The following is a 27,948-nucleotide window of genomic DNA, read 5'->3' as shown; positions in this document are numbered from 1 at the left end:
CCTCCCTTTTAACTATGTGGAGTGGCCTTAATTTCACCAATAGTGCAGGGTCTCACTGTAGGAGGCAGTGCTGGGGGAAGCTAACCCTAGGGGTGAGGAGGCAATCCAGACAGACCTCCAGTCTGGCCCTGCAAGTCCAGCCCAGGTAGGGAATGACTGATATATCCAAGGCTTTGGAGAGAGCTGTCTGCAGACTCCACATCCTCTTCCGATCCCCAAGCCACAAGAGCACGAGGCTGGGAGAGTTCACACCTTCCAGCCCAAATGGAGCTTCCCAGAAATCAATCCTTGTAGACCTCATCAACAGGACAATAAGTGGCCCAGCTTCTCCAACTGGACCTCTGACTCTTCTCCAGGGGTCAACTAAGGCTGTCCATGTTTCTTAACCAGACTTCAGCTCCTACTAAGCCCTCCACCAGCCCATCACTAGCTTCCAGCTGCTCTCCCTCATCCTTGGGGCCCTGGGTGTGAGGGTGCAGTGCCTGCCCACTGGCAAAGGGATCTGTTCCTTGAATTGCCCAGTAACTGCCCACACCCTGATAAATATGCCTCTCTAAACCTCCCACATCCCCTGTCTCAGAAGAGAGCAATGTCCTCCTGGAGGCAGACTGGTCAGCACCCAGCTCACTTTGCTCCATAGTAGATCCCCTTCAGAGCTGGCCTACACCTTAGCCGGCATCCAGGTATCCAACAGACTCAGCCTCTGAGAGGAGCACCAAAGTCCTGACCAGAATGGGTATGCAGACCACAGAAACATGCCTATAGACTATGGATACCCAGTTCACACTACAAATCTTGGCCCTGCTCCCACCACACAGACCTGTGAGCAGGCAGGGGTGAGCAGGCAGGGGTGAGCAGGCAGGGGTGTCCAGGCCCCAGCCCAGAGCAAACAGCTTTGATTAGAGAGACTTGTGGTTCTAGAAGCCTCCGTGGTTGCAATGGCTCTCCTTCCTCTCCCACACCTATCCCAGGCCCTACCAATGGAAGGAGGGGGTCGCAATCTCTACCTCTCCAGTGGGCAGTCAGCAGAGAAATGCCTTCTCCAAACCTTAGTGCCAAGATTGTAGCCCAGGACTCAAGCTTTGTCCTCAGATTTTCAGCCATGTCACACGGCCTGAGGTAGTCTTTGAGGAGAGCTCAGTTTCTGGTTTGGACACTGCTATATTCAAGGATGCCGGAAGAAAGGTGTTGGCCTAGATGATAGGCCATGGCCTTCTGCTGGCTCTCTGAGGTTGGCCTTGGGTTATTCATCTGTCCTTGAGTGACAAACTTCCCATGTGGTGCGGAGGGGGATGAGAATTCAGCCACTTCAGGGGCCAACCTGATGGCACTCAGTGACCAGTATGCAATGGAGAAGTGCCTGTGAATGCCCATTCTGGGTCCACCTCACCTCCCAGGTGCCTGGAAACTGAATCCACTTTCCAGTGACCTGAAAATCCAAGACTGGGTCAAGGCAGGCAAAGGTGTGGTTGGGGACACAGTACACCAGCCAGGGAAGGCCTGAGTAGTGTAACCTCCACGTCTGGTCAGAGGGCCAGGCCATTGCAGCCACTTCAGCGGTCTCCAAGCTATGCCATGCCTACTTGATGTTGGCTTTCCCTAGTGAGGCAGGCAGACCATGAGCCCTACCCAGCTCCCTGGCTGGCTCATGTGCCGGAGAGACACACACAATGGCCTGGCAGCCAGCTGAAGTTTTCCAGAATGCACTTAGGAACTCCAGGTGGAGCACCCAAGCAGGAGTGGGAGATGAGACGTGTGTGTGTGTGTGTGTGTGTGTGTGTGTGTGTGTGTGTGTGTGTGTTGACTTCTATTAGTCTGGCTTGGTGGAGGGTGGGTTCAAAGGAGTCTTCGGACTCTATAATCTCCATCGCAAAAAGGAAAGAGATGGGAACCTGTGCAGAAGCAGGGGAAGACAAGGCCAGAGTGCCCTCCTGGGACAGGGGTGGGGGGTGGGGTATAGAGGGCTTCACCACCGGGGAGGGGAGCATCACTACACTGTTAAGCCTGTCTCTCAGTTTTCTTACTCAGTTCTCAAGCAAAGGGATTTAAGGGGCAAGCAGGAAGCGGGCCACGCAAAGGCCTGCTGCGCCTCTCCGATGCCCAGCACTCCCTTCGGGACTCGGCCAGGCTGGGCCGCCACGCCCTCGAGCCCGCGCCCACGGCCCGTTCCGGGACGCGGTGCCTGCGGTCGCCTGCAGGGGCCGCCGCCTCTTCAGGAATGCGCCGCCTTTGTCTGGGGCCGCGCGTGGCCCGTGCACCGGGTGGCTGAGCGCCTCCTGCCACCTGGACTGCGCGCCAGGCACCCTCATCTCCCCTCCCGCCGCCCGCCGGCTGGTCCTGCACCCGGTACCCACCGGTTCGCGCCCGCGCCGCGCGCCCAGGTGAGCGCCCCGCCCGGCGCCAGGCCCCGCCCCGGCCCCGCCCCGCCCGGGCCGGCGGGGAGACCGGGCGGATTCCGCGCGTCAAACCACATGATCCCATAAAACATTCATCCTCTCCCGGCCCGTGCTGCGAGCTCCCCGCCAGTCCACGCCGCCGCCCTCGCCCTGCGCGCCCGTAGCTCGCGAGCCCAGCCCGGCCCGGTAGAGCGGAGCGCCCGAGCCTCGTCCCGCGGCCGGGCCGGGACCTGGCCGGAGCGGCGGCGCCTGGATGCGGACCCGGCCGCGCGCAGACGGGCGCCCGCCCCGAAGCCGCTTCCAGTGCCCGACGCGCCCCGCTCGACCCCGAAGATGAAGAGGGCGTCCTCCGGAGGTGAGTGTCCGCGCTTCTTCCAGAGTCGGGCTGCAGCGGGGCGGCGGGGGCGAGGGCACGGCCCGCGCTGCCGGAGCCGGGGACCGGTCGCCGGGCGCTCCCGAGGGCCACCGCAGTGCCACGCCGCGCGCTGGCCGCTAGCTGCTGGGCCCCGCGAGGGCGGAGCCCGCGGCAGCCGCAAAAGTTGCGGCTTTGCGGGAAAGTTGACGACGACGGCGGGGCCAGGGATGGCGGGTCGGAGGTTCCAGATGTTGGACCAGGGCCGGGTGGAGGCTGCGGGCTGGAAGGGCGGGGTCCCACCTGCGAGCGCACAGGCGGCGAATGGGTTAATAAGCGGGGTTTGCAGAAACGTGGGCACTGGACCGAGATGGGGTATCTCGCCTGCCGGGCGGACTCAGCTCAGAAGCTGCTTCTTTGGGGTCAAACGAAATAGGGATGATAGGGGTGTCGGCGGCGGCAGAGGGCGTGGAGGACAGGGCAATCCCAGCGCTGTCCCTGGGGCAGGTAGCGAGGACGGACACACACACACACACACACACACACACACACACACACACACACACAAAGCAATGCCTCCTCCTCCGAGATCGGGAGGGCTCCTGAGAGTGAGAGGCTCCATTGAGGGGCGTTGGTGCTCGAAGCACCCCCTCCCTGGCAGCCCTGTGGGATCCCTCCTCCCATCCGGGTGTGAAGTCCCCGCAGTAGGGGCAAGGGAGGATGGGCTTCGTGTAGGTTGGGCATGCCTTACCTGGAGAATCTGGAGTGAACACATTGCCTTCCCCAGGTGCCCACCCTATCTACCTTGCTGATGTCCATGGTGCCGCAGGCTGCACACACGTTTCTTTGCACGTGTCTATGTGGGCTACATATAGTCTTGCATACCTCCAGTGCATACTTATACCAAATCTGCCCTAGTGTGCACATGCGTAAACACTATGGGTACACACACGGACTCTAAGGGTGCATATCGCTGTCCTCACTCCTTGCCTACATACCTATGACCATACACATGCATCTCCGCAGTCTGCCTGCTGTGATCTTCATGCTTAGCACATGCTGGGGCCCCTTAGCAGGACCCACTCAAAGGTAAATGTGATCCGGTTTTGAGTAGGGAGGCTCTGGGCAGCTGGACCCACAGACAGAGGGGCAAGACCTGGAGTCTCCTTCACAGTGCTTGGGTCTGTGTGTGCAAGTATGTGTGTAACATGGTATGTATCTGCACATATGTGATTGTGTGCATGACCACATGTGCCTATATGCACATGTTCATATTTCAGTTTGCCTCTGGATGTGGGTGCCCCTGTGTACCTAGGAGGGCTCTGGCTCTACCCTGCTCAAATCTGGACCAAACGCCTGGGGAATATGTTTTGTTCAGTATCCCCAGCCCAAGCTGTGAGGTTCAGAGTCTTCCAGCCGCTCTCCCACTGGCCAGGGTGGGGACAGTGATGGCCTGTGGTGGACTAGAACCTACCTGGGCAAGGAAGATTCTTTTCCCAGCTTGAGGTCAGCACCACAGTCGAGGAGTGTGAGCCTGAGCACACTTGGCTGCCTCTGCAGCTCCGCCAACTGAGGCATCTGACCCAGTGTGGCCTCCGGGAGGCCCTGCCTTTAGCACATTGACCGTCCCATCCTGGTGACCTTCTGGTGCACTGCTCTGTAGTGCTCACCTAGCTCAGGTGGGTAACAGCTGGCCACTCCCTTCATTAAGGCCAGACCTGTCTTCCCATCTCTCTTGTCCTACACTAGCCCAGGGGAGGAAGGCATGCTCCCATGGTAGGACCTCAGCCAGCCAGGTGTGGTCTGCACCAGATCCCTCCTGGCAAAGGGGAGCTCACCAGGCCTGCCAATGTGTCTTCTTAAAGAGCTCTCTCCCTGTTTCAGCTGCTGGTAATCTGAGGTTGTTGGGAGCATTTCCAAGCTGACGCCCAGTGGGGTCTGCCCACATTTCCCAAGGAGGTGGCTTTGTTTGTTTGTTTTAATTTTTCACACCATATATTTTATTATATCCTTTCCCCTTCCCTAATCCTCCCAGATCCTCCCCACCTCCCTACCAACCCAACTTCATGTTCAACAAAACCTAAGAAAAACAACAAAAACCAAAAAAATGTAAATCAAAACAGACAACAGAAAGAAAAATTCAGTAAGACAAAAATATAAAAAAGAGCTTTAAAAAAGGACCATTTTGTGCTGATCAGTTACTCCTGGGCATGGGGCTTGTCCTGGGTTGAGACAGGGTCTCTATGTAGAACAGGATGACGTTGGTCTCAGAGATCCGCCGAGTGCTGGGATTAAGGGCATGTGCCACCATGCCCTGTTCCAAGGAGTTTTTAAGTGTTGTTTTGCTTTTGGGGCAGGTGCAACCACAGGGCCTAGGCTAGCCTTAAACTTGGAGTCACCTCAGCTTCCCAAGTACTGGAAATGCTGTCCTCAGCCACCAAACCTTGCTTTCCCAAGAGTTTGGGCCCCCAGCATTTCTGCTTTAAAATTCCCCCAAATACGCTTTTTCAACTCCTAGTCAACAGGGGTTTTCCTGGGACTCCTGCCAACTTAAGCCCCTCCCTCCTCCTGAAGATGTGTTGGGATATTGAAGAAGGTTGTGAGCAGGGAGCATGATGGTGGTGAGCCTGTGGCTCTGCCCTATACCAACAGGGCCCCGGTAGCCCTGCCAAGCCTGTGTCCTTCAGGCAGGACTGACCTGTGGTGACAGAGTAAGAGCCATGCTAGTGGCTAACAAGAAGTAGAGAACCCCGAGGCTGCCCAGGGCCCTGGAAGGTGGTCTTAGCCTGCAGTCTTGGAGGGCTCAGGCTGGCTCGTTGGCCGTGAAGAAGCCCAGGCTTGCTGCTGTTTGTTCCAAGTGGTAAGTTGTCTAGGAGGGGCAGGGTTTGTGGGATCATGCCTCCCTCTTGCCAGCCTCCTGATACCATGTCCTCCTTGGGAGGGGAGGGGTCCAGCTGGCAAAGGAGGCAGAGGGAGCCCTTCTGGGGGCTGTGGCCTAGAAAGACTCCCAGGAACCTCAGGCTGCGCATCCATGAAATGGGTCAGGAGAAGGAAGACTGGTGTGTGTGTGTGTGTGTGTGTGTGTGTGATATGGAAGAAGTATATGAGAGGGTCTGACCCTGTCATAAAGTTACCAGACTCCTGGCACTGCGTTGTACCTGGTCAGTGAAGGTTATGCTGCTCTCCCCAATTCTGTGAGCCCTGACTTTCAACCCCGGGCAGGGCTGCCTAACTCTCAGCAGCCAGCCAGGGCCTCGACCCCCAGACCCATAAGAACCAGTGTGGCTGCTCTGCCCATCTCTTCAGGGCCTGGCACCCTCTGCACCCTTCAGTATGCCTGCCCTGTGGCCTGGCTACACGCAGCCAAGGTCACCTGTGCCATCCACGTGGCCAAATCCCAGATGCTGCATTTGCTCACCACCCTCCATCACTCACTTGCTCATTGTGGCCTGCAGATCCTACTCTGATCAGACAGTGAAGGGTGACCACACCGGCATCAGTGGAAGCCCAGCAGTGGGTGTAGGGGACATGCCCCCCATCTCCCTGCCTGTCCCCAGAATGCGTGGGCCTGGCTAGGTCCCATCACACCCGGTGTTTGGTACTGCAGATTCTTCTTCTGTCACTGTATTTTAAACACTTTGCACATCGGGAACTATTCTTGTGAATCATGCTTAAATGGTGAGTGTGGAATCCCTTCCTGAGAATGCACCAAAACGTACTCATTTAAACATGCCTTGGCCTTTTGCATTGCCTTCAGCCATTCAACTCACCATATACATCTTGACAAGGCCTCATCAGGGCCAGGACGTGTGCCCCTTCCTACACACTTGGGCCAACTTCCAGCCAGGGCCTAATCTGCCCCGCCCCACCTTTTTATACATGTCAGGTGGATGACATGGTAAGTATACCAAGATTCTAACTGTAAGGGTGGCCATGTCTTCAGCGGACTCTTTGGGGTCACCTCTCTCCAGCCCTGTTCACATAGCTCCTAGTACTTTGTGTGCTGTGGAAGGTTGGAGGCTGAGGTGGTTGAGGTGTTCCCATGCACCCCCATAACCTTCCCCCAGAACTGCTAGACCCAGCAAATGGAGTCGAGAAGCAGGGACTGTTGGTACACCTTCCCAAGTGTCTTTAGGGAGGTGCTGAGCAGGCAGAAGTCAGCCTCCCTAAGTTGACCCAGGTAGTAAGCCCCATTCAGCACACTGGCACGTGGAGGTTGGCAGAGGTGGTTTGTAGAGGTGTCCAGAGCTGACACAGCCTCATTGGGAGCAGCTTGCCCAAGAGTTCTCTTTGACCCTCCTGGGATTTGGAGTTCCATGGGATCTTACTGGATTTCACACAAAGGTTTGATGGTTGAATCTGGAGTAGGCTGGGTTAAGCTGCTCGGGCAGCGCCTTTCCCACAGGGCACCTCAGGGCCTTGGTTTCAGATGGGGCAGGCATTTCCAACAAGGAAGCTATGCAACAAGCTTCATGGCCTGGTGGATTCATTTAGGGAAATGGTGTTGGGGGACCCTTGTGTGGGTGGAGGGACCAGGGGATGGGTAGGACGTCCCACACCAAGCTACACCCCTGGGGCACCTGGTGGATGGAAGGACAGGTTTCCCTGGCATTGTAAGGCAATGTGCAAATTTAACCTTTGCATTTATGACTCTATTTCTTTGCAGCAAATGTCACGGGAAATGTCAGGCAAAGGCTGGAGCTGGGTGAGGGGCCCACTGAGGTAGGGGGTAGGACTGAACATGTTAGAGTGCCCAGGGTCTCAGACCAGAGTGAGGCTCTAGGGTGCTCACTGCCTCCCGGGAGCCCTCTCAGATTGTCCCTGACCTGTCTGCAATCCCTACACTGTGTCCTCAATTTGTCCCAACGATTGTGACCTTGTTAAGATGCTGGCTTTATTCACCCTCCTGCCAGGGCCCAGATGGGGCCAGCTTGGGAACCTGCCAGGAGTTCCCCTTCCTCCGAGTCCGGCAGCCATAGGATCAGCTCATGCAGTGCTGGCTTGCTGTGTGACCTTGGGCCTCACCACTCTTTGCTGGTCACTGTAGTCTGTGGCTGTTTCCCAGAGTGGTACTTGCAGCTTAGTGCCCTGAGGACCAGGAACACACAGAGTCCTCCTCAATACTAGGAGTACTGTTCTCTGGGGGATGGCGGGTGGTGTGAGTGCTAACAGTAGAGCTGGCGTGTGGCATCACTTGGCAGCTGGGCCAGGAGCAGGCCCTGCACACTAGCTACACAAGAAAAACTGAGACATGGATGGAAAGCAAAAAAGAGGTGACAGCATCTGGGAATCACAGCCCTACACTCATGTGCCCCGCCCCCACCCCATGTCCAGTCCAGCTCAACCTGGCCTGGCAGTGGTAAGTGCTCAAAATGTGCCTCCTTGCCAAGTACCAGGCTAGTGCGGCCAATTAGAGGTCTTTAGTGCCCAAGACCACTCAGCCTGCACCCGTCTTAGCCCCAGATAGGCCACCCCTTAGGGTCACCGGCTTGAGCATCTCCTGGGTGGTGCAGGGATGAACAGGCACCTGATCACTTTCTCACACCAGTGAGGCCACTCATCTTTGCTGATACCCAGCTGCCTCCCAACTGATACCACAGTTCCCCAGCTGTGTTTCCCCGAGCATCCCAGGTTCCCCAGACTCAGCCAGATGGTGTCCTATCCTCTACACCCATCATCCAAGCCCAGAGTCGGTGCCTCCTCCTCCTTCTCATCTCCAAAGACAAGTCCAGTGTCCAGTCTGACCTCTTGTCTTACTCCCTTCTAGCCCTCACTGCAAGTCCATCTCAGAGCCACCCTCTCCCTGGCCTATCGGCACAGATGCTCTCCATTCCACCCCGGGCTGTCTGCTTGCCGGGTGGCCTCTGAGCCTACCTAAAGCCTCTGCTGGCTGCCCCTAAAGCCTTGCTCGCTTGCTCTCAGGGTGGGCCAGAAGATCTTGTGTGGGAACTGTCTCTTCCACCCTTTGATGGGGACCTTCTTGTCACCGGGGTTCCAGGTGCCCGACTCCCCACCCACATCCTCCACACAGCCCGCCTGGCCTGAGGGTTTGGGGAACATGAGCAGTGGGCAGTCACCCCAGCAAATAAATAGCTGCAGAGGGAGGTCCAGAGGCTGCTGGGTGTCAGCAAAGAGGAGCACTCTTCCCGGCCACCGCTTGCCCTGTATCTGTTGGGAAATATCCACGCCGGTAGCTCTCAGGACTGGCAGTCAAGGGCAGCCTAGTTGGCCAAGATGGCTCCAGGTGAAGGCTCCAGAACCCAAAGGCGGATGCTGGCTCCTGAGCCTCCCTGTTGGCATGTGGATAGTGTGAAGGTGGACATGCTGGTGAAAGCCAGCTGGCTGCGGGGAGTTTGATCTGGCCATGCTGGCCAGTTCCTGGTCATCCGGATGATGGGACTCCTCCCAGCAGGCTGCAACAGTCCTGTGCCTCCAGCATAGACCGAGGGAACTGGCTGTGGAAAGAGGTTGGGGATAGCTTTGGAGCCCTTGGTGGGAGTACAATTCCTGTACTTCCTCTGACTCTTGGTCAGTCCCACCTGCCCTTGCCCCACCCCCAGACAGGAAGTGGGAATAGGTGTGTGAGCCCTGTGAGCTCCTGATCACAAGCCTGTGCATAGCTCTGAGGGTGCATGTCTGGACCACCCCACACACACACACACACACACACACACACACACACAGCCTGTCTGCCAAGAGACTCCTCACCAGTTGTCTTGAGGGGGGTGATGCTCTAGTTCGTGGTCACTGGGAAGAGAGGGCATGGTGGGGTGAAGTGGGATACACTCTCCCCAGGCAGGCCCAGCAGCAGCCAGGGAATGCAGAGAGACGCTAGGATCTCTGTCAGGGATCGGGTTGGGGGGTTGTCTTCTTACTTTTGAGAAATGTGAGGCACAGCTCTGCCACTGGGCAGGAGCCTGGCTGACCCAGGAGTAGCACCTCCTTTATTTGTAGACTTTCTATCTCCACTGGCAGCCCGTGAGAGGGGCAGCTTGTGTGCCTACTTGATCCTTGGAAGAAGTCTTGGCAGTGGACCCCAAAACTGTGGCTGGAAACAGTTCCACAGAAAGACAGGGTAGCTGCTGTCTGAGCCTGGCCAGCCTCCAGAATAGCAGTCCAGAGAGGGTTACAGGCCAGCCCAAGGTCACCCAGAACCTGCCACTTGCAGTGCTCACGATTGCTTCTGCCTCCACACTGACCTGACCAGTGGCTCCCTTTCATGGGGCTCTGGTGGGCCCCCTGATAATCTCTCACTCTTCACCTGCCCTAGCCAAGATGTATCCAGTGCCCCATCCCCAGACAGTACAGAGTGGCCTGGTGCCCACCCCGCACCCATGATGGTGACTTGGGAGCCTGGCAGAGCTGATCTCTCAGGTCTCCTTGAGGGCTGTAGACACAGACTTTCACCACTGTCTGAGGAAGTAGCAGGACTGTTGGTGTTCCCCACTGGGACTGTCCCTTGCCTACCTGCATGTCCCCGAGGGCTGTGGTCCTGGGTGTGCCTCTGGGAGGGCCCTAGACCTGCCCTTGGTAAAGCTGATGGGCCCTGGGCTCTCCACATGGAGGCTGGGCTCTGGGTGGCTCCCGCTGCAGGAAGGCCTTGGGTAGCATTGGCCTCTCTCTCCTTTCTCTCACCAAAGTCTTCTGGCATCACCAGTTACAGGCCAGCCCTGTGCTGGGCAATGGAGACCTGGAGATCCTTGTAACATCTTTTCTCCCCAAGCCATCCCGGCTTCCAAAGAGGTGTCCTCAAATCTCAAGAGAGAAAGGTATAGTGTGGGTGCCAACAGAGTGGATGGGGGCCCTGAGGTCTGCCCTCTGTGTGGGGTCCTCCTCTCCAGTGGAACTGGAGCTTGGGCCAGGGAAGGGGGCTGGCTGTGTCAGAGCAGATGTCTCCCTGCTCCATGGGAGGCAGGGGTGCCAGGGCAGGCTGGCCTTTGGGCAGGGGAAGGGAGGAGGCAGAGGAGGAACTCACTGCACCGAGCCCCAGCAGGACACCCTCGTGGCGGTGTGTTCTGCGGCCTGACACGTGGTCTCTGCACACTGGGCCGTGTCCAGGCTGTCTTTCATCTCCCTGCCTCAGCCCCAATTTATGTCAGGCAGAGGCTGACACGAGGACAGGTGTGACAAGTGTCTGGCTTCCTGTTTGAAAATTGGCAAAAGAAAAACTCTTCCCATAAAGATATTCCATCTACACAGCTCCTGGATGTCAGTAGAGAGAGCCCATCACAGCCGAGACAGATGGTGGCCCTAATACGCTCCATTCTTCACCTGCTGCCAGAGCCACAGCCTGGCTACGAGGTGGCTCAAGGTGTGTGTGTGGGGGGGCATCAGACCTCTTCAGAGCCCTCCCTAACACTGAAGCCTACTCCATTCCCACCCATCCCCTAGGGCCTCAGTCACATCCAGCAACTCCAGGGCAGTCCCTGGTCCCAGCATCTCCACAACCAACCTGGTCCCCCTCTGGTTAAGCACACCCCACCCCAAGACAGCTGCCAAGACCCAAAACCTCAGGAGATGAATTTCCCGGCATCTCCAGACCCTTAGGTCATAGGACCATCTTTATCAGTTGTGACAACAGCCCTTGGGAGGGCAAGATTTGCTACATGTGGTTCTCAGGTGGCAGATAGAAAGGGAGAGAGAGGCCCTCAGCCCAGGGCCTTGGTTCTGGCCAGGTTGTTCATTGTCCTTGCCTGGGAACATCTAAGGTGGAGACCTGCTGTGGTCAGGATGTCCAGGACCCTAGTGCCCCATGGATAGAGCTTGTGGGCTCTGATTCCAGAGGGCTCCACAGAAGCCCTGTAGGTCTGAAGGTGGGCGGGAACAAGGCCAGGAGTGTCGAAGGAGTGGGAAGGATCCAGCCTCCTTAAAGTGGTGGGTGGAGTTCAGGCAAGAAGAGCTTCCTTGAGGCCATGGGCCTGGGAACAAGGTAGGCTTGCCCAAGGGGGAGCTGCTTGAACAAAGACCTGCAGGAGGTAAGGGAAGGGTGGGATGGGCTTTGCCTCCACAAGGTGAGGACAGTTCCTCAGGAAGAAGCCAAGTGCCTCTGGCAGTTCTGAGCTTGTGAGCTGGACGCCTCTTATGCAGCCACAGTGCACCTGCCCTGCATGAACCAGGTAGGTTTCCTGACCTCTATTTCTAGATGAAAGAATAAACTTAGAGATTGGGGACCCCACCTCAGCCTGCCCCCCCCCCCACACACAAGTGGACCCAGGACTCCCAAACCCTGATAAACTCAGGGCTGCCCTACAAGATTGACTGTGGTGTGCAGGGGCCTCAGGACACAGGGCTGCTCTGGCACCAACATGAGACCAAACAGAACATGCTAGAAACATTTTGGGTTTTACCAGATCATACTCATGGCTGAAAACCTGAAAAGAAACTCCAAACTTTTGAGAAGGAGGTTGTATTAGCTCATACTGCCGTAACAAAATACCGTGAACTGGGCATCACAAATGGAAGAAATTAATTTTCTCAGTTCTAGAGGCTAGTACTCCAAGATCAGTGTCAACGCAGTCAGATTCCAGTGAGCTACTTGTTTCTGGCGGGCAGATGGTTTTCTTGCTGTAGGAAATGACCTCTCTGGAGTCTCTGCTAGGCCACCGATCCATCTCAAAGCCTCACCCTTAAGACCTTATCTTGAGGTGTCAACCCTAGCCACCTCCTACTAACTAACCCCTTTAAATACCGCCATGTCAGGAGTAGAGTACACTGGCTACACTCCTAAAGCATCGACATTTGACCAAGGAAGAAAGACAGAGTTCCAGGCTGGGGTGGAGAGATGCTTGCAGGCTGCCCTTCCAGAGGACCCACATTTGGGTCCCCACCCGCATGGCATCTTATAACCATTTGTAACTCTGGTCCCAGGAGATCTGACGCCCTCTTCCAGCCTCTAGGGGCACTACATCCACATGGTACACAGACATACATGTAGGCAAAATATCCATAAACATTTCAAAAAGGAAAATAAAATAAAGTGACCCAAACTATTCTAGGATGTCACCTCATACAGGTCACACCCAGGGCCCAGCTCAGGTCTCTCGTAGCTCTCACTACCAAGTCCCAAAAACCCCTTACTTTTTCCCTGCTCATAGTCCTAATGATTCCACAAAACAGGGCTACATTCTGTTTCCTCCCTGAAGCCCAACACAAAGCGTCCGAGATCCTAGGCCTCTGGTGCTCTCAAAATAAATAGATAAACAAACAAATAATAAATAAGTCACACTGGGGGTTGGGACTTCAGTACATGTTTTGGGGGGAAGCTTAGCACTGTAGCTCATGTTGTAATCCTGCTACTTGGAAGGCTGAGGCAGGGAATCACCATGAGTTTGAGGCCAGCCTGGGTACACAGTAAATTCTAGACTAACTTGTCCAGCAGTGTAAGACAATATCTCAAAAAAAACAAAAAAAAAAAAAAACGGTGGTGGGAAGGAGCAGTACAAACATCTATCACACAAGTGAAGCCACTCTTGAGGGCCACTCAGAACCTCAGCACTTGGGTGCACAAGCCCCCCGCCAGTCAGGAGATGATCAGTACCCCTCCAGCCCTGGCCATCCTCGGGGGATACCATCTCTACAGCTACCCAAAGTCTGCCACTTGCCATAGTGAGCATGTCGTCACATGTGCCAAACATACATAGTGTTCCTGCTGTACACCTGTCACAGGCCATGGTTCTACCTCCATGGTGCCCCCAGGGCCCAGGACAGAAACAAGGTGCATGGCAGAGACTAGCTAGGTCTCTGTCCAGTCTCTGGGCCAACCTGTGCGGCCAGGTGGGAACCTTAGCTTTGGATGGAAGGTTGGGACCAGCTCTCCTGCCTCACAGATAAGAAACCCAGGCTCATGAGGCATCAGTGATGACTGAGCTGGCCGGTGTAGCTGTACTTAAGGGTGACCCAGCCTCGCTGCTTCCTTCCAAATCCTCAACAGTCACATGGGAGAGATGAGTGTAGCCAGACCTGGGACTAACCCCTGACACCTACTGGCCAAGTCATCATCACCAGTGCCTGCTGCAGCCACCCCCAAAACAGCTGAGGAGTGGGTGGGGCCTGGGTGGAGGGAGGATGTGGTTGGCTTGTTGGATGCTGAGTTGTAAATATGTATCCCCAAGAAGAGGTGCTAAAGTAGGACCTGGTTAGGGGGCCTCCATGCAGAGGCGGAGCTCTCTGACCCTCTAGCATTGGGCTCCAGGGAGGGAATAGAATGGAGCCACGTTTTGTGGAAACTATGACCAGGAAAAAGGTAAGTGGTTTTTGAGGCTTGATAATGAGAGCTGTAAGTGGCCCAAGCAGTGCCAGAGCTGGGCAGTGGGCACTGGGTGTGACCCGTGTGAGGTGACAGGGCTCCCAGGTCCTCAAGGATTATATGGGAGAGATGATGCAGCCAGATCTGGGAGTGGCCCCTGACACTGCTGGCCATGCTATGGTCACTGGAGTGGTCCCCAATAGGGCTTAGGGCCTGTTGGGGAGGGAACTCTCCCAGCCCAAAGGGAGTCTGGGTCCTGGACTAGTATGGGGATCTTTTCACCTTACTTTGTAGACATGGTCTCTCCACAAGCCTAGAGCATGCTAATTTGTCTGAACATGCTGGCCAGTGAGCTCCAGGGGCCCTCCAGTCCCTGTCTTCCCAATATTGGAATTACAGGTTCACACTACCATGTCTGGCTATTCTGTGGGTGCTGTGGATCCTAACTTGGGTCCTCACATTTGCACCTTACCAACAGAGCTTTGCACTTTTTAGAGCTGCAGATAGAGGCCTCAGAAAAGCCACCCTGAGAGTCTGAGCTGACCTATGTTGCACCCTGGACAGAGGTGCTGCCCAGAAGTGAGGTTAGAGGTACCTGAGCTCCCTGGCTTCACAGCCCCAGGGCCACTACCCTCCCCCCGATGCCTGACACAGCACCCTAAATGCAGCAGCATCAGGATGTAGCCAAAATACAGTGACCTCCTTTTCTGTAGGAGGCAAGAGTGCCTGGCTTCCACCCGCGCAGGTGAGAAGCCGCCAACAATTTCCATACCAAATTGATTTCAAATAAGCAAGCGTTATCACACACAATCATATAGGAATAATTTATCACTCGTTAATAAAAGAGCAATTACTTATTCACATTGCCCCTGTCTGTGTGCTGTGGGCTTTGCTGCAGGTTTAGGATTGGGAAAATAGAGAAGCTGAGGCTTGGGCTGAGGCCCAGCGGCTGCAGTCCTACTTTGAATACAAGATGGCGCTTGCAGACTTTCAACTACGTCCCCACTCCCCACAACAGCCTGAGATGGAGACCAAAGCCTGAACAGGGAGGTAGCACTGTGAGAAGTGTCTGCGTGGGGGTTGGCCATGTTGATAGAGCCAGAACACAGTGGATGCGGAGGGACATCTGGGTTGGCTGAGGGAGAGGATGCAGAGGTGAACTTGTGAGCATCATCTTAATTGCAGAAGCCCCTATAACAGAGAATGTAGAGTGGATCAGAGACCCAGGTACATTCTCAGCCACCCTTGGCTGAGCAGGGGCCTGCACCAGTGAACGGCATGCCCCTGCTCAGGGTGTCCATGCTCTGTGCCCTCCAGCTCTACTTCCTGACCCGAGTTTGACTCTGCTCAGGAAGGTGCACTTCCTCTTCCTTTTCACGTGTCCTTTGTTGCTTGGGTGCAGTTGACTTGGTTTTTGTTTCTCCTCTTGCCCATCTAAGAGAGCGAGCTCTTCATTGGGTCAAGGTTAAGGATCTTTCACACACACCCACCCCCGCCCACCCCAGGCCCCATCCTAGGCCCTTGCCCTGCCACTGCACGACTTTCTTCTTTCATGAGAAGCACACTAACTTCTGTGAGTGTATGTTTTTCCTTTGGCTGAAGCCCCTGTGAGGAAGGTATAGGGGAAGGCCATCTGAGCCTCCCATGTTTGTAAATGTGTCTAAGCTGGACTGGCTGGGGCCAGAATTCCATATTTTAAAGCTTCTTCGGAGTCTTGCAGCATTGCAGGTACCTGGCACCAGGATGCTCTGGGGGGCTCTGGTGCCACCTTGCCTTACCTGTGACCAGCTTTTCCTCCTGGACTCAAGCTTCCCTGAGTCCCCAGGAGCCTGAAGTTTGCCATAAATGCCCAGTGAAGGTCCAGGTCCTTGGCTCTAGGAAATTTTCTGGTATTATTTCTTGGGTAATTTTTTAACCTCCATTTGCTGTTTTCTCTTCACAAAATTGCCCTAAAACACATTCGACCTATATTTGCCCACTGAATCTCATTCAGTTTTTCTTTTTGTTTTTCTTTCTGGAAGATTTTCTTGACCTTGTTTTCCAGCCCTTCTATTGATTCTTTTAATTTTAGCAATTCTATTTTTAATTTCTAGACACTCTTTCTTGTTCTCTGGTGACTCCTTGGTCATAGCACCCTGCTCCTCTTTGAAATCCACTTCTATCCCTGGGTGCACTGATGAGAAGATCCCCCTAATTTCTGGCTGTTCATGACCCTCTATTTGCCGCTTCTTGAATGACTTCCTTTGGTGTCTGCACTGGTGCCTTTTCCACACAGGTGATGGCTGCTGATCACCTTTTCGGGGGCAGCGGGTTCAGGGTTCTGCTGAGATGGCGCATGTCAGCTGGCAGGTCCTGAACCATCAAGCAGGAGCTGCCCTGGGCTTCCCATATACTAAGATGGATGTTTCTCTGCTCCCTACTCTCCATAGGGCATGCTCCTCAGTCACTGTCATTCTGGAGGGGAGTGGACAGTGTCTGTATCTGGCTCCCTGAGTCTGCTATGTGGTGATGGTTGGGTAGAGCAGGGAGAACAGAGGTCCTGGTGATGAAGCAGAAGCATTGTTGCTGCCCGAGCTCCAGGCTCTTGGAAAGTGTGGCAGGCTGTGCAGGACACAAACATGCTGAGATGAATGTAGAGAGGGCAGGACACACAGCTCCAGGTGTGTCAGGCACAGCCTACCTGCCGGGCTATCCTTCGCTACAGACATGGCACTCTCTGCACAGAGCAGGGACCAAACAGTCAGGCCAAGCCAGGGTGGTTCTGTGGCTCCAGGACAACACCTGTGTTGAGCTGGGCCTCACCTTTTCCAGCTCCTCACCTGAATCACAGTGACCCAGGCCAGATATACAGACTGGCTACACCAATCTTGGGTGTCAGACTCTAGGCTAACTTCTAGGGAGACAGGACACTAGCCCCAGCCCAGACCTTGCTAGGGACACCTCAGTGAGGATTCCAGGCTAAAGCAGCACCAGGCCCTGGAGTGATGGTGCTGGCCCAGCATGATTCTCACATTGCTGGTGTGGTGACAGACTTAGGGGCCTGGCCTCTTCTCCAGCTATTCCAAAAGTGGGTGGAGCCTACTGAGCCTCAACCCTCAGCCAGCCCAAGGAACAAGGCTTGAGCTAAGAGTGGCCTGCTGCAGGGATCAAGAAGGCCAGAGTAGCTATCCATTCCTGCCCTGTGATCCCTGGGGGCTTGGGTAAGGTTGCAGGGATCCTGGGGCACATATTATGTGCCTAGTCCCCTGGCCTCATTGGTACCCTATTGGGTTTTGCCATGCCTCGGGACTCTTATGTATGAAGTAGAAGTTATGATCCCCTGCTCACTGTGCAATGGGGTGTCTTGGTCACTGTTCTATTCCTGTGAAAAGACCATGACCAAGGCAACTTGTATTTAAAAAAGCATTTAATTGAGGACTTGCTTACAGTTTCAGAGGCTTAGTCTATTATCAGCATGGCAGGGAGCATGGCAGCAGGCAGGCCTGGTGCTGGAGAAGGAGCTGAGAGCTGCATCCTGATTCCCAGAGAGAGAGAGACCGGGCCTGGGTTGGGCTTTTGAAACCTCAAAGTCCACACCCATTGCCACTCTTCCTCCGACAAGGCCACACCTCCTAATCCTTCTAATAACATAGTGCCACTCTCTGGTGACCAACATTCAAATATATGAGCCTATGTGGGCCGTTCTCGTTCACACCACCGCTTGGGGGTTGTACCAAAGGGAGGTCAAGAGACCCTCAGCAGACAGCTGTCCGGGAATGTTCCCTTCTTCCCTTCATCTTTCCTCTGTCCTGCCTTGCTACTGAGCCTCCAGTGAGGTTGAAGTTATGGTGGCCGTGACAGTGCCCCTCTAGGAAATAGCTGCTCATCCAAGACACTCCTGAATGGATTCAAACCTCTGGTGCTAGAATGGAACCTCCTTGGGACAAGGTCCCTGCTCGCTGACCTGTGATTCCCTGCCTTTGTGTGAAGCCGGCTGCTCTCCATGAGTGCTCCAAGCTTGTCTCAGTGTGTTTTCCATCAAATTCTTTGCTTGTAGCTGCTTATCATGCGTATAGTGCTGATGGTGGTGCTGATGGTGATGGTGGTGCTGATGGTGATGGTGATGGTGGTGCTGATGGTGATGGTGATGGTGGTGCTGATGGTGGTGGTGCTGATGGTGATGGTGGTGGTGCTGATGGTGATGGTGGTGGTGCTGATGGTGATGGTGATGGTGGTGGTGCTGATGGTGATGGTGGTGGTGCTGATGGTGATGGTGATGGTGGTGGTGCTGATGGTGATGGTGGTGGTGCTGATGGTGATGGTGGTGGTGGTGGTGGTGATGGTGGTGGTGCTGATGGTGATGGTGATGGTGGTGGTGCTGATGGTGATGGTGGTGGTGCTGATGGTGATGGTGGTGGTGCTGATGGTGCTGATGGTGATGGTGGTGGTGGTGGTGATGGTGATGGTGGTGATGGTGGTGGTGCTGATGGTGCTGATGGTGATGGTGCTGATGGTGCTGATGGTGATGGTGTGATGGTAGTGGTGCTGATGGTGGTGATGGTGGTGGTGATGGTGGTGGTGCTGATGGTGATGGTGATGGTGGTGCTGATGGTGATGGTGATGGTAGTGGTTATGATGGTGATGATGGTGATGGTAGTGGTGCTGATGGTGGTGCTGATGGTGATGGTGATGATGGTGGTGGTGGTGATGGTGGTGATGGTGGTGGTGCTGATGGTGATGGTGATGGTGGTGCTGATGGTGATGATGGTGATGATGGTGGTATGGTGATGATGGTGATGGTGATGATGGTGATGGTGGTGCTGATGGTGATGGTGGTGGTGCTGATGGTGATGGTGATGGTGGTGCTGATGGTGGTGGTGGTGGTGATGGTGGTGCTGATGGTGATGATGGTGATGATGGTGGTGGTGGTGATGGTGGTGATGGTGATGGTGATGTGATGATGGTGATGGTGGTGGTGATGGTGATGGTGGTGGTGATGGTGATGATGGTGATGGTGGTGGTGGTGCTGATGGTGATGATGGTGGTGATGGTGGTGGTGATGATGGTGGTGACGGTGGTGGTGGTGGTGGTGATGATGGTGATGGTAGTGATGGTGGTAGTAATTTCTACGTTTTAGATCCTGAATGTCCCCCAGAGGTCCTTGTACTGAACACCTAGCCCCAGTCCATGGTGGGAAGTGGTAAAATATTTAGAAGATTGGCTCTAGGGGAAGAAGTTAAGTGACTGAGTGTGTGCCCTTGAAAGCATGTAAGGCCCCATCCCCTTCTTGTTCTTTCTCTTTTTGTTTCCTGGATTCCGTGAAATGAGTAACTCCCCTGCTGTGCATGTCTGCCATGCCCTGCCTTGCCATGGGCCCAAACCTCTAAAACTGTGAACCAAAATAAACCTTACCTCCCTAAAAGTGGACTCAGCTTTTGTGACAGTGACAGAAAGCTGACTAACACCATGACGATGCCAACGATGGTGTGGTAAGGACAGCGATGACCGTGGCACAGTGACGATGGTAATTACCATGTTGGCGACATTAATGAAGCTGGTGGTGATGGCAACAGTCCTGGTGATGATGGTGGTGATCGTGACAATAGTGTTGGTGATGACAGTGATCACAGAGATGCCCACTTTCGGTTTGTGACCCTGGCCATGGGTCTGCATAAGCATCTGGTTCTGAGGTCATCAGAAGTGGTCCAGACCTTCCTGTTTATCAAAAAGTATTGCTTTCACCTTTCCTGAGCTAAGTATTCTCATCCATAGTAACTCCTTTGGTCTTAACTGTGAATGTCTGTTAGCCAAGGCTAGCCTGTGACATCTTGCTGCAGCTTCCCTGTTTGATTTCTGAGTTGTGTTCCATTATGCATGCTTAATTTCTTGCTTGCTGACAGTGTCTTCAGCAAGATACTTGATTTTCCATGGCCCAAACAGAATTTCAGTGTTCACTATTTCCCTTTCACACTCGACCTCCAATCCTCCCAAATGCTGATCTTGCCCAGTGTTCCTCTGCTAATGGGGCACTAAGGTGAGAGACCACTGTACTCAGCCTGCCCAGCCTCGTGTGTTTGGCAGGACAGTGATGGTCTTCTTTGACCCTCAGGTTCCTTTTCCTCAGTCAGGAGGTTGAGTAGCCTTGTCTGGGCCATGAGTGCAAAGATTGCAACACTGCACACAGTAGGTGTTCAGTCTCAAAGCAGATTGGCAAACTTCCTGTAAGAGGGCCACACCATGTATTGTGCCAGCATCACTGTACCGAAAGCAGCCATGGATCGTGGGTGACACATAGATGTGGCTGCATGCCAAAAACCAGCTTATTGCTAATGTAACAGCCAGCTCGTGGGCCAGGTTGCCCGGGGCCCCTCAGCCTTTCTTCTAGCTCCATGGTCTCAGCACTCTGGCCTTGAAAGGTAATTCCAATGGGAGCATCTAGCTGAAGGGGTTGTATGCCTCCTCTTGGCATACTTGTTCCCACGGGCACTCCCTGCCTGCCTTGCCACTGCCACTGCCTTTGTGACAGAGATCTCTGGAGACTGGGGCAGCCCAGCTTAGCAGGGTGTACAGAGGCGCTATTAACTGACCTTCTCCAGTGGGTCCTGTCTGCCTGCTTCCCTCCTGATGAGTGGCCGAGAGGCACAGTAGGTGGGTCCCAGAGGCTGCAAACTGACCATGGCCTCAAGACCTGCAATACTATTATTCTTTTTTTTAATAGCAAAGTAAGTTCAGCCTGGGCAGAGGCCACCTCCTTGCTTAGTTGATCATGTTTTACAAATGCAAGAACACGTGGGGAGCTGTCATCTACTTCCTCTTGCTGCAGGTAGCAGACCCTCCTCTAGGTCCCAAAGTCTGCACAGCCCCCTTGTACCAACTCATTTTTGCCCCATGCCCAAGGGATCTTGGCTTCTATAATACATTCATCCTGTTTTGCATACCACGTGTACTAACAACACATTTCTGTGTCTGCCCTCCCCAACCTGACTGCATGTCCTCTAGCATATGTTATCTTCCAGTTGAGGCCAAGTATATATAACTCCCACGTGCACCCCAAGTCTCGTGTTTATCCCACATGCTGACATTCCAGGCCTCACAGGTCAACAGCAGATTTGGGGATCGGGTGGGAGACCCAGGGCTCAGTCTGGGATGTTTGTCCCAGAAACAGATATGAGACACAGAAGGCAGAACTATAGGCCTGCCGGGCTAAGCACTCCATCCAGGGCAGCATCAGATGGGAGGAGGGGGTAGGGGCATTTATGTGGCAGTCCTGGGGCTTAGACTATGGCCTAAGGAGGTCTCCTTCATAGGATACCTATGGTAGGGATATGCCAGTCATTGGTTGGTTGCTCATTAGTGTCCTGGGGACTGAAGTCCGGACTGGAAGATGGATTGAATTAGCAGCAGGACCACAAAGGCCTGGGGTGGGAGGCAGGTAATTAGGCAGCAGGTATTTGCTGGCCACCTGATGGGGGCCACTAGCCTCTTGTTGGGGAGGGGACACTGAAGTCTCTAGGTTCAATGGGCTTCACCCAGGCAGAACCTCTAGGTGCTTGGCACCATAGGCCAGCAGAGCAGAGTTCATGGGCGGGTCTGGAGGAGAGTATCAGGGTAGAATATATTGCAGAACCTGGTGAGGCTCTGGAGCCCTTTAGGTAATGGAAGTGGGACCAAAAATGAATCCCTGGAAGAGATTGGCAGCACACACCTGTAGTCCCAGCTACTTGGGAGGCTGAGGTGAGAGAATCACAAGTTAAAGGACGGCTTGGGCAACTTCATGCCCCTGTGTCTCAACAATAAAATGGAAAGGACCGGGCTTGGTGGGGCGTGCCCTTAACTGCAGCACTCAGGAGGCAGAGGCAGGTGGATTTCTCTGAGTTCTCTGGTGACAAGAGGATAACTGGACGCAGTCAAAGGCCATTTCCAACAGCTCTGCTCCAGTTGCAGCATGGTGTCCAGCAGCTAGAATACATGCAAGGCCTCAGTTTCCCCATTGGGACACGTCAGCTTGGGTCTTGTATCTGCCGGCTGTGGTAAGTGACCTTACCAATATCGACCTGGCCTGCCTGTTTTGCTCTATAATTAAGATCAATAAGAAACAAGGCCTCAAGGGACCAGGACAGGACAGCAGATGCTGGTGACCACACCCCTAGAGATACAGGGTGGCCTTCCTCTGTGGAAGCTGCTGCCATCTTCCTGCCCCAGAAAGCACAGTGTGAATGCAAGCTGCCACTGCATGTGTCTGTGGGCCCAAGGACGGGTGGAAGGTGGGCAGTGTGTGTGAGAAATGAGTGAAGATGGGGCTACAGATGGGTCAGGAGGGATGGGCTGTCAGGAGTGGGGAGTGGGCCCAGAGAAGGTGTCTTGACTCTCTGCAGTGTGGGGATGACATCGGTCCCTCCACCCTCTCCCAGAGCTATTTCTGGTCTTGTAGGCTGAGCTGTTCTGCCTTGTAACTGTGGTCTCTTCTGCACTGCCTCAGCAGGCAGCCCCTTCTACAGCCTTCTGACTCCAGCTCAGTGTATCGGAGGAGATATCCTCCCAGCTGTGGGCAGCATGGGAGATCCTCATGCCCCCAGACCTATCCAGCAGGCCAGAAGTCCAGCACCCGCTGACTGCCCTGGCCACATAGCAGTTGTCCTTCATGGGCTGGCTGGGCTCTCCTTGATAGCCCTCCAGGTACACACATCCCACCCTCGCCTCCCCTTCCTTTTAAACTGCCTCCATGTAGAAGCAGCGCTCCAACACTCACTGCCTCGGTTTCCTGGTTTGTAAATAGATGATGGTGATAGAAAGAGAAGGAGATTGATTCTCTGAGGCACTGACTTAAGGCTTTTGGACCCTCCAGAGTCTGTGGGGGTGGTCACTGAGAGAGACACCAGGACCCAAAGACAAAAGTCAGTGTCCTGGGTCTGTGAAGCTGTCAGCCTACATAGTCACTCGCCTTATCAGGTGAGGACAAGAGGACATCCCCACGGGATGTCAGGCTAGGCTAGGCTAGGGTGGAGAGAATGCAAGAGCGCAGCAGGCTGGGTAGATGCTAAAGAAGGCACTCTCGGCTCAGCAGCTCACTAGGCTGCTGAGGTGAGCTGCTGACCTCAGCAGTGCCTGCCTGCTGGCGCAAGAGCGGCTGGGCAAGGCCCCAGAAGCCTCCACCCTACCCGGTCCCTCCCGTTCCCATTCTCCCTTCACATCCTCCAGTTCCCTGGCTTCTTTCCCTCTGCCCCTGCCCTCTTTCTGCTTCCTATTTCCTCCCTGGTCCTCTTCCCTCTCCCATCTCCTTCCTCTCTTCCCCTCCTCCCTCCTCAATGAGTGTGATTCTGGGCTCTTGACTCAAAAGAGCTGTTGGTGCGGATGCCGAGTGCCCAGTGTAGCCCAGTGTAGCCCAGTGGCTGTATCCTGCCTGATGAGGCTGCCTCAGGTGGAGGAGGACCCCAGGGTCTGTATCCATTTACTGCCCTCCCTGGGAAATCTCCAAGCCATGTGCACTAGAATGCCAGCCCTTTCCCACTATCACCTCATGTCCCTGTGGCTCCCTAGATGACCTGAGCTAAGCCACTAGCCATGACCCAGTTCCAACAGCCAGTGAGTTCCCCACGGAAAAGCCCTGGAGGAGCCCCACACACAAGTCTGATGAAAATTGACTTGGGTATAGCTGGAGAAATACCACTTTGTGCATAGCTTGGAAGGCTGGCTGAAGTGGCTGCAGGGTCCTGAGGGGTCTCTGCATGGATTCCATGTGAGAGGGATGGACCTCCAGGACCACTTTCTGCCCATGGGAACATGAAAGAGACTGGTGGGGGCCTCAGGGGAGCAAGAGGGCCAGGCTGCTCCCCAGAAGGAAGGACGTCTCCACTGAGAATCTGTGGGCAGGTTTTGGAGTGAAAACAGAGTATGGGGGTCCAGACCTGAAACTCGGAGGCCTGTGGCTCAAAGCACTGCAGAAGCCACAAGGATGAGCCAAAGCAGGCCGTGCAAGGCAGCAGACAGAGAGACTGAATATGGCAGCCCTGGGGTGGGGTCAGGGAACATCCTCACCGCCTGGTCAGGTGTCCGGTGTTTCCCCAAAACCCTGCTGTGAACACAAGCTATGCTGCAAAGTTGGGTTTGATTATCTCATAAAAAGATGTCCCCTCATGCTTGCTCAGCACAGGGGTTGCCATGGAGACCAGCAGGCAGGCCCCAAGGGGGGCCAGGCTAGAGCCAATTACTGTGGCTACAGCAGAAGAGCCTACCCCACCCAGCCCCTGTGCTGACAGGGTGAGTGAGAAGGGCCGCCTCTCAGAAGTTGATTTCCAACAGGAACACAGCTGTGTCTTCCCATCTGCCTGGCGAGGCTGAGCACCACACAGCGGCTCCTCCAATTGTCCACCTCCCTACTGTGGCTCAGCCCTGGACCCCCACTGACCCCAGCTGAGCTGGGCAACCTCAGGACTGGGAGCTACAGCCTACCACTCACTGGTGTGGTGGATGGCACAGAGATTGGTGTGTATGTGAGGTCCAGTTGGCAGCATGGCATTCTGCATTAGTAGGCAGTCTGTGGCATGGCAGGGCCGGTGATGTGCCCCCTTCCCAGGCACCCATGCTGGTAAAATCTCCAGCCTGGCCCTGGGTGCATGAAAGCCTCCTACTTACAGCCTTGGGTCCTGAGGTTGTGACAGCAGTTAAGGCATCAAGGGGTGTCCCAGGGAGGTCATGTAAGAAGAGAATGTGAGAGCCTCATTAGACAGAGCCTCAGGTCCAAGTGCAACCCACACATGGCCAGCCGGGGGGGGGGGGGCATCCATGGGTTGGGGGCTCCTAGGCCTGACTTGCCACCATAGCTGCCAACAAATGACCCCAGGCCCAGCAAACCCAAGCTGCTATAATAAAGTCACTGAGTCCGAGAAGAGGGCTCCAGGAGCCTGAAAGCTTGCCTGGCCTGTGGGGCTCCGGAGTTGAGCAACAGAATGCACCAGCCAGACAAGGACCCTTTGTGGTAAGGGGCCTAGTGTGGAGTAGCAGTCCCCAGAGGTCAAGGTTGGGTAGGGAAGGCTGGCTCCTGGTCTTTCCCACCTCCAAGCAGTTAGCCAGCCTTGGCCTCCTGTCTGCAGAATCCTGCTCTTAGCTAGCTGCCAGGAAAGGTGTTAGCTGTCAACACAGGAGTTAGCTGTCAATGACGGTGTTAGCTGATAAGCCATAACCCTCCCAGGGGGATTCACATTTTAATAGACTCACTCCTGAAAGAGCCTTCGGCATCGCATCGGAAGGAATGGGGCTCTAGTGACAGGCCAAGGAGCTTTTTCCTAGGAATGTGGCATCCCAGCCCTGGTCCTTGGCCACACCTAGGTATATCTGGCCCAGGGACTAGGATGGGGCCTATGCCTTGGGGCCGCCAGGGAGGTAGAATGGTAACAGGATGGGCAGGAAGGCTGGGAAGGGATGGAACGGAGAATGAGGCCGGGGGAGGAGGCTGCAGAAGGTGTTCAGAGCCAAGTCAGGAAGTGCTTAAAAGGGAGGCTGTGTGGAGGAGGGAGCAGCCTGCCCTGGGGGCCTGGGAGGGGCCCTCCCTCCCCACCTTCCCCGCTCCCAGGCTCCTCTTCCTCAGATAGCTAATAAGGAGACTACCCCAGGCCTCAGGAGACCCCTACAGACAAAGCTCTTCAGGGGCTCAAGCATAGCTCCCATTTTGGCATGAGGGGGTTCTCTGTAATTCCAGGGGTTATCAAGAGCTGTAGGGGGCTGGGCAGGATGTGATTGTGAGCCTCAGACCTCCTACACAGACTGGGTCAAGGGACCTGTAGGCCTAGGGATGTGTCTCAGGCTGCTCCTCCGGTCTTTTTCAGACTCCCCTTTTCCATCTTAACCAGTAGCCTGGTGGGGCTGAGTCGGCCAGACCAAGGATAAGGCTAAGACCAATGGAGATAAACAGCAGCCGGGACCCAGGGGCTGTGTGCCCTGGAGTCCTGAGATGGTGTGTGCAGCTGCCCCAGAAGGCCTTCCCATACGTGTTTTTGGTGACGGACTAGGGTGACCCTATGGGGTGAGCAACAGTGCAACAATCATGCCAGCAGGTGTGTGAGGAAGGGTGGCATGAGGATTGGGGGTGCAGGCATGATTGATCACCAGTGTGGAATATGTGCCTCCAAGGACAACTTCCAGCCCAGTATTGTCTGTGTCATGGAAGGCAGAGGTCCTACAGCCCTATTCCCAGGGTTGGCAGGGTTGGACCCTGCCCAATTCCCTGAGAACTGGTTCCAGCATGAGCTCCCACCTCTTAGGGCCCTGGTTTGATCACCTTTTCCTCTGCCTACAGGAAGCCGGCTGCTGGCATGGATGTTATGGCTACAGGCCTGGCGGGTAGCAGCACCATGTCCTGGTGCTTGTGTGTGCTACAGTGAGCCCAAGGTGACAACAAGCTGTCCCCAGCAGGGCCTACAGGCTGTGCCCACTGGCATCCCAGCCTCCAGCCAGCGAATCTTCCTGCATGGCAACCGCATCTCTCATGTGCCAGCTGCCAGCTTCCACTCATGCCGAAATCTTACTATCCTGTGGCTGCACTCCAATGCACTGGCCCGGATTGATGCCACTGCCTTCACTGGCCTGACCCTCCTGGAGCAACTAGACCTCAGCGACAATGCACAGCTTCGTGTTGTGGACCCCACCACCTTCCGTGGCCTGGGCCACCTGCACACACTGCACCTAGATCGATGTGGCCTGCAGGAGCTGGGTCCCGGCCTGTTCCGTGGACTGGTAGCTCTGCAGTACCTCTACCTACAAGACAACAATCTGCAGGCGCTGCCCGACAATGCCTTTCGTGACCTGGGCAACCTCACACACCTCTTTCTGCATGGCAACCGTATCCCAAGCGTGCCTGAGCACGCTTTCCGTGGCCTGCACAGTCTTGACCGCCTCCTCTTACACCAGAACCATGTGATGCGTGTGCATCCGCATGCCTTCCAGGACCTTGGCCGACTCATGACCCTCTACCTGTTTGCCAACAACCTCTCCATGCTACCCGCAGAGGTCCTAATGCCCCTGAGGTCTCTGCAGTACCTGCGACTCAATGACAACCCCTGGGTGTGTGACTGCCGGGCACGTCCACTCTGGGCCTGGCTGCAGAAGTTCCGAGGTTCCTCGTCAGAGGTGCCCTGCAGCCTGCCCCCACGCCTGGCTGGCCGTGATCTTAAGCGCCTGGCTGCCAGTGACCTAGAGGGCTGTGTCGTGGCTCCAGGGCCCTTCCACCCAATCCAGACCACTCAGCTCACTGATGAGGAGCTACTGGGTCTCCCCAAGTGCTGCCAGCCAGACGCTGTAGACAAAGCCTCAGTGCTGGAACCTGGACGGCCGGCTTCTGCTGGTAATGCACTCAAGGGACGTGTGCCTCCTGGTGACACCCCACCAGGCAATGGCTCAGGCCCACGGCACATCAATGACTCTCCGTTTGGGACTTTGCCCAGCTCTGCAGAGCCCCCACTGACTGCTCTGCGGCCTGGGGGTTCCGAGCCACCAGGACTGCCCACCACCGGCCCTCGCAGGAGGCCAGGTTGTTCCCGAAAGAATCGCACGCGCAGCCACTGCCGTCTGGGCCAAGCAGGAAGTGGAAGCAGTGGGGCCGGGGAAGCAGAGGGTTCAGGTGCCCTGCCTGCTCTGGCCTGCAGCCTTGCTCCTCTGGGCCTTGCACTGGTACTTTGGACAGTGCTCGGGCCCTGCTGACCAGCCACCAGCCATCAGGTGTGTGTACATATGGGGTCTCCCTCCATGCCGCCAGCCAGAGCCAGGGACAGGTTCCGTGGGGCAGGCCAGGCCCTCCCTGACAGATGCCTCCCCACCAGCCCACCCACATCTCCACCCCATCATGTTTACAGGGTTCCGGGGGTGGCGTTTGTTCCAGAACGCCGCCTCCCACCCGGATTGCGGTATATAGAGATATGAATTTTATTTTACTTTGTGTAAAATATCGGATGACGTGGAATAAAGAGCTTTTTTCTTATGCTGTG

The 27,948-nt window shown here is 55.2% G+C and overlaps 2 protein-coding genes across 2 annotated transcripts; one reads left to right on the top strand and one right to left on the bottom strand.

Moving 5' to 3' along the window:
• Positions 1-17: 17 nt before the first annotated feature.
• On the bottom strand, positions 18-3,617 carry LOC118589857 (translation initiation factor IF-2-like). Its single transcript, XM_036197505.1, has 2 exons — positions 3,500-3,617; positions 18-3,051 (listed from the first exon to the last, which is right to left on the bottom strand). Exons 1-2 carry the CDS (start codon positions 3,521-3,523, stop codon positions 2,032-2,034), a joined length of 1,044 nt encoding a protein of 347 aa, XP_036053398.1. The 5' UTR covers positions 3,524-3,617; the 3' UTR covers positions 18-2,031.
• Rtn4r (reticulon 4 receptor) lies at positions 2,231-27,948 on the top strand. Its single transcript, XM_036197504.1, has 2 exons — positions 2,231-2,751; positions 26,265-27,948. The coding sequence occupies exons 1-2, from the start codon at positions 2,730-2,732 to the stop codon at positions 27,662-27,664; spliced, it is 1,422 nt and encodes a 473-aa protein (XP_036053397.1). The 5' UTR covers positions 2,231-2,729; the 3' UTR covers positions 27,665-27,948.

This window comes from Onychomys torridus, chromosome 8 (assembly GCF_903995425.1).
Source record: "Onychomys torridus chromosome 8, mOncTor1.1, whole genome shotgun sequence".
Classification (NCBI taxonomy): domain Eukaryota; kingdom Metazoa; phylum Chordata; class Mammalia; order Rodentia; family Cricetidae; genus Onychomys; species Onychomys torridus.
Note: the sequence above shows the minus strand (reverse complement) of the source record. Positions and strands in the feature narration are given on the sequence as shown.

Bases quoted from the DNA above. Each gene is read 5' to 3' on its own strand.
- Rtn4r (XM_036197504.1), top strand. From the start codon at position 2,730: ATGAAGAGGGCGTCCTCCGGAG. The intron at 2,752-26,264 runs GTGAGTGTCCGC...CTCTGCCTACAG, and splicing joins GAAGAGGGCGTCCTCCGGAG to GAAGCCGGCTGCTGGCATGG.
- LOC118589857 (XM_036197505.1), bottom strand. From the start codon at position 3,523: ATGTGTTCACTCCAGATTCTCCAG. The intron at 3,052-3,499 runs GTAAGGCATGCC...GTGCGCTCGCAG, and splicing joins GTTCACTCCAGATTCTCCAG to GTGGGACCCCGCCCTTCCAG.